Source organism: Struthio camelus, chromosome 2, assembly GCF_040807025.1.
Source record: "Struthio camelus isolate bStrCam1 chromosome 2, bStrCam1.hap1, whole genome shotgun sequence".
Lineage (NCBI taxonomy): Eukaryota > Metazoa > Chordata > Aves > Struthioniformes > Struthionidae > Struthio > Struthio camelus.
Window position 1 is genome coordinate 107,570,374 of NC_090943.1, and position 13,134 is coordinate 107,583,507.

Consider the following 13,134-nt stretch of genomic DNA (forward strand, 5'->3'; position numbering starts at 1 on the left):
GCATGGGTTGAGACAATGCCTGGAGACCTTAAGCAGGCTGTCTGCGCAGGAACGTCATCCATGATTTCTAATGTTATATTTGTAGGACACTAATAAGTTAACTTTAAAGTGCATATTAAAAAGAAGAAAAAAAAAAAGCCCTAGAAAAAAATTAGCTCGCCTGAGCAGACTGTACTCAGAGAAGTATCGTTAACCTGAGCTTCCAGGTAATTACAGCACACGGCAGGTTAGCGAATCCTTTCCAACACTCCCAAGCACAGGAGCACCTTCCACAGTTTTTTTTTATGCAAAGGTCTGCTCTTTTCATTGTGCATACAATGTGATTGCTGGTTTGACACTGCAGGCTACACTGGTTTTATGAAGGATTAAATGCCACCTGAGACATATTTATCCTAAATAAATCACAAATGGTAAACTGCAGCATGTCAGTGTCAACACCCTGTACTGCAGCAGAAAGGTTAGCCATACAGGACTAAGCACAGCGAAGAATTAGCATCCAAGCTGCAAGACCACAGGGCTACGGCTAACAGGAGAAATGATCAAGAAGAAATATTTCCACAGAAAAACATTCCATTTTTTGAACATCTGTGAGAGTCTTGCAGAGGGCCATCATTTTGTAAAGGTCACCTTTATCCTGATAACAAACGGGAGTTGATCCTGTCACTGTTTGCTGAAGACAGTATTTAAGAGTAAGTGAACAGCCTGTCACTTTTAAGAAAGATGAGCAAGTCAAACTCGGCTAATTATGAATCTCGATGTCTAACTTGAAATTTACTTTTTTGGGGGTCTGACACAGACACAACCTTAATTCCTGGAAAATAGTAAAAAAAATTAAAAAATAATAAAAAGAGATGAAAAGACAGCAGGATCTTTTAGCCCCAGAATGAAGCACCTTTTCTAAGCAGCTCTATCAGAAAATGCATTTTTAAACAGTTGCTTCAAGAAGGAACTATTGTTTCACCTCACTCTAACTTTCTTACTGTTGATAATTTTAAGATATTAAACATGATAGGAAACCCAGTTATCTCTAGAGTCACCGTGGTTTATACCCTAAACACTTACACAATTACATTAAGCATGCATGAAGCACACCTCAGAAATTAGATTCTTTTATCTTTATCTATCTGGCTAGCTAGAGAAAGGAAAAGAGAAAATGCACAGACTTACAGATAGCATTCGTTTGCTCCTGCTGAATGCCAGTTCTGTTTATTGCTCAATATTAAAAATCATGATGCTTCTTTTTAATGCTAACATTTTATTTGAAAGACCAAAAAAAAAAAAACCCCAACCTTCCCAATTTATATTTACATTTTTTTTAAGAAACAAAAGCAGTTGTATCATGAAACAAATCTTTTCAACATGAACTTGCATTGAACAATTGCAGTATATCCACAACTAAATAACTGACGTTCTGGTCTAAGCAAGAAATGCAAGGTCACCTTTTTTTCTACTTGTTAATGTCAATGTCAGAATTTTCTTTAAAAACCCCCCATAACATTTCAAAAGTCGTTCACAAAATGAACTGCAAAATGGTATTTATATGAAGCGCTATTTATAAGAAAAGCAAAACACTGACAGTGACAATTTTTTTTTCCAAAAATGCACACTTGTTATGCAGGACTCCCATCTAAAATTAAGTGGAAGTTACAGGCATCAAGTTTTTTTTTCTGAATATATGTATCACGAATTTTCTGAAGTGTAGCTTTTTTGAGCTTTTCTGTACGAAAAGTCCTACATGAAACCATAAAGTAGTAAGCTACTATTAAAAATTTCATTTTTAGATGCAAGAAATACTTATTTTTCTGATATATCTTCAAAAGGGATATTTTAGAGTAATATTCCAGAAAGCAAAATGTCACCTGTTCTCTTCAAACTAAGGAAGTATGTAAGCTTACCCGATCACCTTGTTATTGCGGTGACGTGGTTTTTGTATTTTTTGCTTATCTATCTGTTCATGAAATGTACATGTAAAGTGAAAGTATTTCATTTCTGTGATTATGTTAGGCAAAAAAGACGTAAGGCAGGGAATTACTCTGGGATAAAACAACATTTAAAAAAACAAGCAAACTAGTGAACAGAACAATACCTACTTTGGGGGGGGGGGGATGTCTATCCTCTTTTGTGCCCTAATATGCTTGTTTTAAAGTAATCCCATGTAATAATTCTCTGAGCTATTGTAATAAGATTGTACTGTCCTTTTCTGTGACATCTTCCTAGTAGCTGACCTGCACCTCGCATAGTGTGCATATTAGTTATCTGGCAAGAAGGATATTGTATTAAGAAGGTTTTACAAACGAAGTTCCAGGAATACGGTGCCTCCATGGGTCTGCTAATTTCCAGCTTTGTCCTGCATCAAGCCTAGGAGATGCAGTTCTTCAAGCTTCTTGTACTTCATTATCTCTCTGGCCCTGAATTATTTGTGAGCCACCTTCTGTATAAATGACCATGCTCGTTAACTGTTCTGCTCTATCAGGGGATAAAGCTTTAGCCTTTAGAGCAGTACCAGCCTGCAAAATCTCTGGGGACTCTGCCGTCTCTATCACAGTGTGTGAGTACACACCAGGCTCATCCTGCATATCCGGTGGTAACTCGGTGACAATGTAGTGGGTTGCACCTTCGGAGAAGCTGCCATCAGAACCCTGCACCATGGCTTGAGCGATTTCTTCTGTGACAATAATCTGTGATATTTCCCCATCCGACTCGACTAAATCCATGTGTTCGCTTTGGACGCTGAGCGCATGCCTACCAGCTTCCTGCATAATTATCTGAGAGCCTTCTCTAGCTACCATATGTACAGTCCCTTCCTCATTTACAATGACCTGAGTGACACCTTCTTCCATCAGCTGGTCGGCTGCAGCCGTATCACACACAGCAAACTGTAGTACTCCTTGGACCATTTTCTTGAAGGCAGCCTGAGCTCTCTCCTGAGATGCAATTATAGCCGATGGGTGCACGACCTGCGTCACTACTTCCATAGGTTCAGTATCTTCCTGAGTCTCTTGAACTTCATGGAACATCTGTATTTCTTGTCCCTCTGTGTCACTGGGAACGTTGGGTGTCTCTGGATTTGGCAATTGTAAGAAATCTTTGTGACTAGACCTGCTTCTGTCAAGGAGTCCAGTTTTGCTTTCCACTTCACCCAGCTCTGTGACAGCGCAAAGCAGGGCATCCAGTGCTGAGGAGGAGTCTGGAGGATGTACTGTAGCTTCAGAGGCATCTAAAACTTCTTGCCTCATTATCTGCTGCAGTACAGCACTACTGGAGTCAGGAACTGCATCTACAGGAACAGCCTCTTCCATATCGGTTCCTGCTACAGAGCCTTCAACCACTACCACCTGTGTTGCACCATCTGCTAACTGCTCAGTAAGTATCTGCCCTGGAACCATATCGCTCACATGTGAGCCATTTTGATTTGTAGTTATAACTTGCCCATCTTCTGTAATATGGACTACCCTTGCCATCTGACCAGCCATTGCTAGAGTTTGAAGGGTAGCTGCAGCTGTTTCTTCCACAGAGGCATCAATTGCAAAATCGCCGTCATATCCTTGAATAATAATAACTTGCTGAACTTGTTCAGGTGACTGCGGCTGTCTTCTGCTGCTCCGAAAGACCTTCTCTTTAACTGGAGAAACCTCTCCCAGTGCTGCTGCAGTAAAAGGACTGGTAGTTTCCACAAAGGTTGCTCCTTGCCCCTTCAAGCGGCATTCATAGGACTTAGATACAATGCCTGCAAAATAAAATACACTGTTAGCAAGGCATCATGGCAAATATCAGTTCATTACTTTAGTAACTTAAATGGAAAAAAAAAATTCCTTGATAATTTTTAGATTTCACTGGCAGAAAACATAGGTAAAATGAGCAAGTGAACAAAAACAATTTGCATGTTTTCCAAATAATGTATTTACTGGTTGAAATAATTGCTGAGTTGAACAATTCTGCAGCCTATTAACAATTTAAATGTGTTTTTTTAATATGCTGTATAAAACCCCTCAGATAAATACAGTATACAGTTAAAAGCCATTAACACATATTTTAAAGAAGATCTTATTGGTGATATTTTGGCACTTTAGTAATGCAATGCACTTTAGAATCCTATATTATATTAAACATGTCTGGGTGTGAAAAACCGTGGCTGATCTTCTTAATATCCTGGTTTTGTTGGTGAGGTAATTGCCATGCTGTCATTTTAAGGCCATTGTCTTCCCCTTCATTTTTCACCTAGCTTCTCCAACACACCTGACTGACTCTGTTCACTAGCCTAGTTACCTGGAGAAAACACATGACAGTTTTCTCACCCTAAGCAATATATTCTGCAAAAATACCATCCAGAGAGACCTTATTTATACTTTTTAATTATTTCTACATTAAATCAATTAATAGATAAAAATACCTGTTCTTCCACATTCCAACTGCTTGCTCTGCCACTCAGCCTGGTTTGAGTCACTGAAGGTTTCTCTCCTTACCAGTTCTTATCACTAACCATAAAGCTTCAGCAAAGTAAACGATGCCTGCAGTTGCACACAGTTGGCCCTGCCATCTTCAAAACACAGCCTCAGGGATACCCCGCAGCCCGCTTTGCCTTCAGCGTTTTCAGGAGGACGTAACGGACCACGTACCTGCTATTGTGGATGTGCATGACAGAACAGCTCTAGCCCTCTCTGCCTCCCCGTCACAGCGCAATGCCTAGCTGCAGCTTCTGTGAGTGCTGCGAAGCCCCCTTTGGACCACTGCCAGCACAAACACGGACGAACGGGTCCCAAACACTGAGAGTGAGGTGAGGGTTTAAGTCCAGGTGGGGCTTGGGGAGGCTGATGAAGTCCATGCTGCTGAGACTACCCATACCCCTACCCATACCCACATCCATTCTTTAGTTTAAAAAATTCAGCTTGCCTCTCCCTATGCAAATTTAAATCACACCTCTGGAATAACAGATGTAGCATCTTATCATTAACACACATAGATAGAGCGCTGTTTGTCTAGGGCAAAGCAGTATTACTCTTACAGGGAAATTTTGGGCTGGCATTGCACTTTCTGAGCCACCAAGACACTTCTCATGAACAGCACACACTGTACCCAACTCAAGAGGCCAAGAAAATTATACTAAAGCTGCTCTAAAAGAGCTCTTTCACCCAAAGTATAGAGCTGTCAGACCCTGACCCTACAGAGAACTAAACTGGGCTCCAAAAATCAGAGAGATTCATTCGCTTAAAGGTAAGTTTGCACTTTCAAGCTGTGTTGCACAGAGACTGAGTACCTGGCATCTTGCAGGTTCCAGCACCTTGATATGCTAAGGTATACACCAAGCTAATAGGCCAAGATAAAAGCAATGCTTAAAAGACTGGGCTCTTGCTGGCATCTACTTTTTCATCCATTTAGCTATCTGCCTATTTATTTATCTTCCGTTTCAAAGCTTCTGGTGAATAACTGTAGTACGAAGCATAAGAACGAATTTTTTCAGGCTGAAAGGCTGCAAATCATCTTCAGATGTCTGAACTGATGTTATGCAACTTTCTCCATCTTAGTTTGCAAGGCACATTATCTTTGGAAGAGAAAATTAACAATTTAAACCGTTAGAGTGTTTCCAAGAGATCCTGCATGATAAATCTGGCACATGCAATTGAAGTACATTTTGTCAGGCATAAGCTGTAAGGAAGCTGACTGTGGTATGACTGGTTCTTATCCCCACTTTTCCTGTGCTCTCTGTAGGCACTGACATTCACAAGACCCCCCAAAGAGCAGAAAAATAGGAAGGGGAAATCAACATAAAATGACAATTATCTTAGCTCCTCCACATTTTATAATAGAGTAGAAGTAATTAATTCTCTCAGGAATCTTGCTTTGTTGACATGATAAAAGAGGAGCCTGGCAGTGATGTGGCACAAAATCAAAATAACTCTACAAATCATGCATTTTCTACTAGATTTCAAAATCAAAATAACTCTGCAATCAGAATTTTCTCTTGCATACAGCAAAATCATGACATCTTTCTCCTGTGATAATGATAATTTATGTACAGGACACTGCATCACGGCATTTAGGAGACGCTCTGGTCCGGGGAGGGGAGAGAAAAAAGAAAGAAATTCATCCTGTTTTCATCTCCTAAAATAAATGCTGTACCTGTGAATCTATGCAACTCCAGTCTTTGCGCTGCAATTGAATGGGAAGTCTCTTGGGTGAAGAGCTATCCCGTGAATCCCTTGCAGCACTGATAATTATGCTGTTCTGACTGCTTACTTAATCTATTTGAATCCAGAGGTGAGTTAAGCCACTTCCTGACCATTAAAGTAAACTACATGGGTAAATACTGCTGTCACTAAGGGGTGTGATGAAGCTTAACTACACCAACATCTTAACCTCAGTTCAGTGCAACCCCAGCTATTCCATCACAGTTCATAAATGCGATTGCAGGTCCATCTTTTGATTCAGCAATTTAATAACTTCGAGTGCTGTCAGTACTGCTTTGAAAAATGGCTCCTATAAAATGTAACAGCCTCAATCAGATTGTAAAAGATTCACCCACTGAAGATTCTTCCATTTCAACTATAATGAATTAATGTTGAGCTATGTAGAAGTTCAAGTGTCATTTAAACTAATGTGAATCTACTGTAACTTTAAATTTTAACTGGACTATGACCAAGAATTTACTGGGAACATCAACTTCAATTTTAGTGATTTTTCATGGTAAATATGAATTGCAGATTTTACTGGTTTTCTTTTGTTTTAACAGTGAAGAGCCAAGTAGGGAAGATATTTAGGAAACAACATATTTTGAGGCTTAGCAGCTATTTTGACTTTGGAACAGTGCATGTCTATAATGGCGCACTGCTATCCAGCACAACATTTGTAGGAATTTTTATGTATTTAAGGAACATGTCACATTATTGGACTGTATGTAGCAACAAATCATGCTGTCCTACTAAATTCAGACTGCCTCTCGCCCCCTCTTAAAAACGGGTAAAGAGAAGGGGTAAGTGTTGGCTGACACGGAATACATAAGCTGCAATATAAGCTCACATTAATAGTAGGAAAACTGGACTTGTTGCTGACTGCATGTCATTGCAAATTAAAAAGATACACAAATAGGCATTAAAATGACAAAATATAATGATGCAAGAACTCATATTCAGACAATTTGTAAAGAGGTGTTTCATATCTAGGGGTGCAATGATCACAGAATTGGTTTCTTTCCAAGAAGTCTGTCATTTCAGCACAGCCATTATTTATCAGTTGGAGTCCGGAGCGACTGTTACATTTTTATTTGAAAATGTCAAGATTTTTCAGACATTAAATCCATATTCGAGGGTTATTTTAATTCTCAGAGACCACAAACTCCTGAAATAGGGCTAAAATATATGCTTTGATGTTTAATGCGCTTCTAGGAAACTACAAATAGGGTTTAGTAGCTTTTTCCCCTCTCTTTTACTCAATACCTGACTTTCTTTTGTGTGTCTGTTTTATTCTTTTGTTACTGTCATCATTTGTTCCCTGCAGAATAAATACCTTAATCTTTTGTTAAGCTTACATTTAATTAAAATGTACAGGATTTGTGCAGTAAACTCGAATGAAACAAATAAAACAAGGGCCCCCTCTCTTGAAGGCATACGTTGTGAATGAAAAATGTCATTACAGACTAAAAAATTTTGCAGTAAACAGGGCCTACAGAGAGAAGTTTCCTCCGTAATGACATCCATAAAATACACAAATGGCACTTTTAGTACCATCCTGAATATGGCATTTTCTGTGCTCTACACACAATCTAAATGGTTTGATCATAGAGCATAATACTCCATTGGGTTTATAGAACAATCAATGTTCCATAAAATGATGTATTTATCCAATAGTAGGCTCAGCAGTTACTGGTGTATGACATTGTAGGACACTGGCTTTGTACTGTTCAGCAGCACACATGCTGGCTGTAAAACTTATCTAACACTACTTCAACAACTTCATCTCATCTGTGTCAAGTAATTTGTTGAAGCCTCAGCTTGGTTTAAAAAAACTTGTAATAAAAATTCATAGAATTTTCAGGAGAATGAAAGCCAGTGACAATGGAAAGGTCACATTGTGTCTCCACGAGAGGGGTCGGGGTCACTTGCGGTTCTAAAACAGAAAGTAGATTTCATGCATCGTGTAGCAGATAAAGATGGCATTAAAGAGACTTGTCTCTGAAAGAAGCCCGTAATGCGTTAGCAGAGCCTGTGCTAATATTGTATGTAAACCACTACGTTGCTCGCAACCGGCAGAGCCTTTAGATCTGTAAGCCTTTCCCCAAAGTCAGGCTAAGCGATTCTGCGCGCTGCGGCTACGCCTAGGAGATCCGGCACAACGAGCTCCTCCAAGGCAAAGCAATGAGTCATAAATGAAATAATTCAGCACGACGCTGGAAATGATATGCGTTTCTATGGCAAGCTTAACCCAGGTATTTTTCCTTTTCTGTGAAACTTTTGGGAGAGCTAATTTCTGGCATCCTATCCAGCAACACCTAATTTTTCTTACTTCAGTTTTTAGGGACATTATTTATCGACAAAAACTAATATAGGATATCTATTAAAATGCAATGATTATTAAGTAAGGTGAGCACAAAGAAGGACCTTTTAATGCAATTAAATACAACCTTCAAGGAATTTAAAAGATATATAAAATTAAACTTACACTGGCCATCATTAACAGTCAAGTCAAACTGTTCCCAACAAATGAATTAGCAAGTGAGTCCTGTATTTTGAAAATTACTGTCTACGCGATAGTACAATATTTTGAATGGTACAATATGTCCACTGTTCAAATTCATAAAGGAATAATTTAGGCCCTGATCAAGCACCAGATTTCTGCATTTCTTTTCTCTTTTTTTCTCCTTTGTTGATCTCCACTTTCATTATGTGCACTCTAAGAATTGGTGCATAATGTCATAACTTTGGAGACTTCCTTGATTTTGGAATCACACAGTAATAAACCACACTTTTCAGATATTCATCTCTGCTCCTTAATTATAATAGTAAGCATTCTTTCCCTCTTTTGCAGGGTTTTAATCTAGAAGGAATACATGGGCCAATATTTTCAAAACTAGTCAGTTAGGTTACTAAATAAAAGAGGTTGAGAAGGCTTGTTCATGTCTTCTACGGAAGGAGAGAAAATAGGATGAATCAAATCAAAATAGTTAGAAGAAGCGAAATAAATCAGCAACCCAAAATGACTTTGCCAGAACTATTACGTCCACAAAGACAGCATACATTTGTAAAGCAGTACAAATAAGTATACATATAGGGCACTTAACCAACTCCCTAAGAGACATAAAAGAAACCCATCACTGGCACAAGACATTTAAATCTCTAAAGAGATCAGCACAATGATTTTTTTTTCTTTTCAGTATGTTATTACTGTAAAAAAAATTAATAAAAACAAATTTCCATAGTTCATTTTACACTTAAAAATCCAGTAATATCAGGTTTAAGGCTCAACCTCAAAATATCCTTGGCTTCCAGGTTTTTCCTTAACCACTCCATCATGTTTAGAAACTTCAAGGTCTTCTAAGAATTTAATGAATAAAGGATGAAGTTTTAACCTTTCAGGTAGCTTACACAACGAAGGAAAATGTCCTTTTAGCTTCCTTAAAATGTGAATGTAAATATTTTTGTAATTTTTTTTCTTTTGAAAACCAGACTAAAATTTCCTGCCTGTTACTTTCACCTCTCATAGCTTGGAGGACTACGTCAACAGCAACAATAAAAAAACAAAACAAAAAACAACCAGCAAAATAAATAGCTGAACAGTTTGGTTTGGGTGTTTAGGCAGTTTGTTTGGTTTGGTTTCGTTTCCCTCCAGTGCCTAATTAACCTTTAGGAAAAGGCTTTCTTTTTGAAAAATTTCAGTTTCTCTTTGCCTGCACTCAAGGTCAAAAGTAATACTACATAGCCTAGTGTTACTGAAACTATGTAAACAAAAAATATACTTACCGAAAATTCCACTGATCATGGTAAACATGTACTGTGATAAAGTGCAGAGTTTCACAACTCCATAGCCTGCACTGTGACTGAGATAGCCTTGTGGACCACTTTTCCTCCTTACCCATTTGCCTCTGTGCAGGTTTATCATTTCAGGTCTTACTTTTGAACAAAAACCTCACTGTGGTATATATAGCAATTACCGGTATGGACAAGAAGTATTGGAATGCATTCAGAGTATTTTAGCTAGCTTTTCCAGTGAGATTTAGCAGCTGGAGACAAGGGCACTAGCCTGCTTGGTCATTTCTTTGCAGACCAGCACCAAGGGCTACAGTGGTCCTCAATTTGGGAACAACTGACAGAGATGCTACATGGATGTACTTTTTCTGATGTAACCCCTTCAGAGCAACTGGAAAGTGCATTTGTGGCACTTCTAAACTAGAATCCAAATTCCAAGAGGTACCAGCTGAGCGGTCAAATCAGAGAATTCAGTTTCCTAGGTAGATAGAGTATATAACGCAATATGAAAAATAATATGAAAGATAATATGAAAAAATAAGAAAACAACCCACAAGCACCAATCGTAAGAAAACATATCTGGATTTTTAAAATAGGTCTAGTCCCAGACAATAATTATTTTGTTATGAAAAAGCAAAAAACATTTTTTGTCATTATTATCTCAGTAAGGCTTTTTGTTTTTCACATACATATACGTTTAGATCCTGCTCTTATAAACATTTATTTATCACGCACACTGCTTGCTGCCATAGTTAGCCTCAATAGTCTCAAAGGGACTAAACATGGTAGCTTGCATTATGCACTGTGTTTGCATAATCAGGCCCTTGGGATTAACAATTCTGAAATGGGCTAGCCTTTTCCAACTTTTGATGTACATATATGCACTAAAGAGAAGTGATACTTGTGAGGGATACCTAAAAGAAAGCATCATTCTGTTAAATGATCAAGTAGAAATTATATTCTTCTGTATATCTACCAAATATGGGTATTTGAATTTATTTATTTATTTATTTATTCTGATTTATGCACCCATTCAGTAAAAAGGAGCACCTGTTCTTTGCTTGAGGGCACATCTCAACACATTTGAAAAGCACAGCAGTTTTTAGGGAAAATGTTTGGGAATAACTAGAAATACTAGGTTTCCTTAGTTATTTTTGCTAGTTAAGATAACAGAAGCTACCACTTACAATGTGATAGTCATATCTGTATTTCATTTATAAATTCAACTATGTTACAGTGTATATTCATATCTTTCCAGAGTAAATTACGGGAAATAATCATTTGTCTTCATTGTAGACACTTTTGTATGTATAGTAGAAAACAAACCTCTATTCAATAACTGCACAGAGGCACCATTAAAATCAAATTTACAGTAAACAGAACCTGCAGCTGGGGTAAAACACTAACTGTTCGTATTTTAATTATCAGTGAAGCTTTCGGAGGTCTAACATCTGCTCATAGCCAAATGACAGCAGCTGCTTGTGTACACTTAAAACAATGTGAATTTCTTCTATAAATATTAAAATGAATTGTATGTTTTGTGTTCGTTGTAGCTATATTCCTATTAAGCTGCTTAAGTCTATAGGGCATTTTGAACTTCTTTCTTGTGGCAAATTCGCAAAGGGCTGACCTCTTCAAAAGAATGAGAGGTGAAGACAGCAGAAATACTTGAGCCTGTAAATTGAAAATGTTTAGAGACAGTACTAGAGGTCACCCTCTGCCAAGATGTTGCTAGTAACTGCTTGCAAAACATAAGTGATAAGTTCTGATCATTGTGCACTATAGTAACTTCAAGGACAGGACTTCTCAGCATGCAAGGTGTCAGGAAACTATGGGATGATTTATATCAAAAGTTAACGCTAATCAAATAAGTAGAAGCAATTAATGCCCAATCTTATCAGGTAAAAACATACTGTTTCAATTTTCAAAGCATTTGAGGAAGTGAGCATATTCAGTTTTATGGACTTCATCAAAATCATACTGCAACGATCACTGATTCGTATGATTAGAAGTAATAATCTGTCAGGAAGGAGGAGCTATGCTGGGCCAAAGTGAGTTCAGTTGAAGTTGCTAAAGAGGGTAACCTGCACAACTTAGCTCTGTATTTTTTTACTGGGACACTGACATACAGTTGAGGTATTCCTTTTCGTCTTTCACCTGCTGCAAATATAGGAAAGCACACCAGAGGAGTCAAGTACATCTGTTCAAATGGTAGTGGTTGGTAGAGTGAGAGAGAGAGACAGAGAGACAGAGAGACAGAGAGACAGAGAGACAGAGAGTGAGAAAGCATTACAACCAGTTTCAGAAGTAAATAAGGGGGTTTTGATGTCCTAGCTTATACCTGTCTTTAGCTTATAACTGGGTCAGCAGAGAAAGATTCAGTTCTTTGCTTTTATAGCATCACATATATCACCAGTGGCTAATAATATTTATATATTTTCAGAATAGATTTAAAGCTGGAAAGGAGCACTATGACTATTTAGTCTGAAAGCTGTAGGTCATGCCATCCTAGCCTTTGAAAAAAATGATTAGATCCTTCAGTTGTACATGTGTAACCACAACATAGGATCAACCACCAGGACAGCTGTGCCCTGACTGGTACACGGCATAAGATAAAGGTGAATTAATGATTAAGGCAGTTGCTGAGCTTTTGACATTAGATACAGAAAATTTCCCACCCCAAAGGTCAACCTCAGTGCAATGCATCCAACTACTTATGCAAACGACAGAATAGGACTCGTTATAGGTGGTTACAACAGCGCAAAGGCCTTCCCTCTTCGCTGGCCCGGTCTTCTGAAGCCCTGATGTCATCAAGGCTTATAATGCCTAAAATGACAATCATCAAGAAAGATGTTGATTTTTCAGATCATATAGATGTTGATAGTTAGCAATAAGTATAGAATTATTTAAGTACCACGAAGCAGAGTACCTGCTGATTCTGGAAGGTGGGATAGGAAGCAGAGGCTGCAGAGATGGGTAACTCTTACACTACTTTCAAGGGTTGAGTTTGTGACAAAGTCTTCTTTTCACGATTCACCTCTGGTGAAGGATGGAAGCAGCATATTTCCAGCATATCTTCAAAGGAAGAGCTGTTCATATAATTGACCCTTCTAATGACAGAAATGTATTTCCAGTGCAATTGATACAGCAGTACTTAAATGAGCTGTCTTCCAGTTTC

At 38.2% G+C, this 13,134-nt stretch overlaps 1 protein-coding gene across 3 annotated transcripts in view; it reads right to left on the bottom strand.

Moving 5' to 3' along the window:
- Positions 1-1,165: 1,165 nt before the first annotated feature.
- The window catches only part of ZNF407 (zinc finger protein 407), a 348,707-nt gene continuing 336,738 nt past the window's right edge, over positions 1,166-13,134 (bottom strand). For all 3 annotated transcript variants that reach the window (XM_068932042.1, XM_068932041.1, XM_068932040.1), the window contains one exon: positions 1,166-3,727. In XM_068932042.1, the coding sequence (XP_068788143.1) occupies positions 2,376-3,727 (1,352 nt within the window). In that variant the 3' untranslated portion in view covers positions 1,166-2,375. The remainder of the gene's footprint in view (positions 3,728-13,134) is intronic.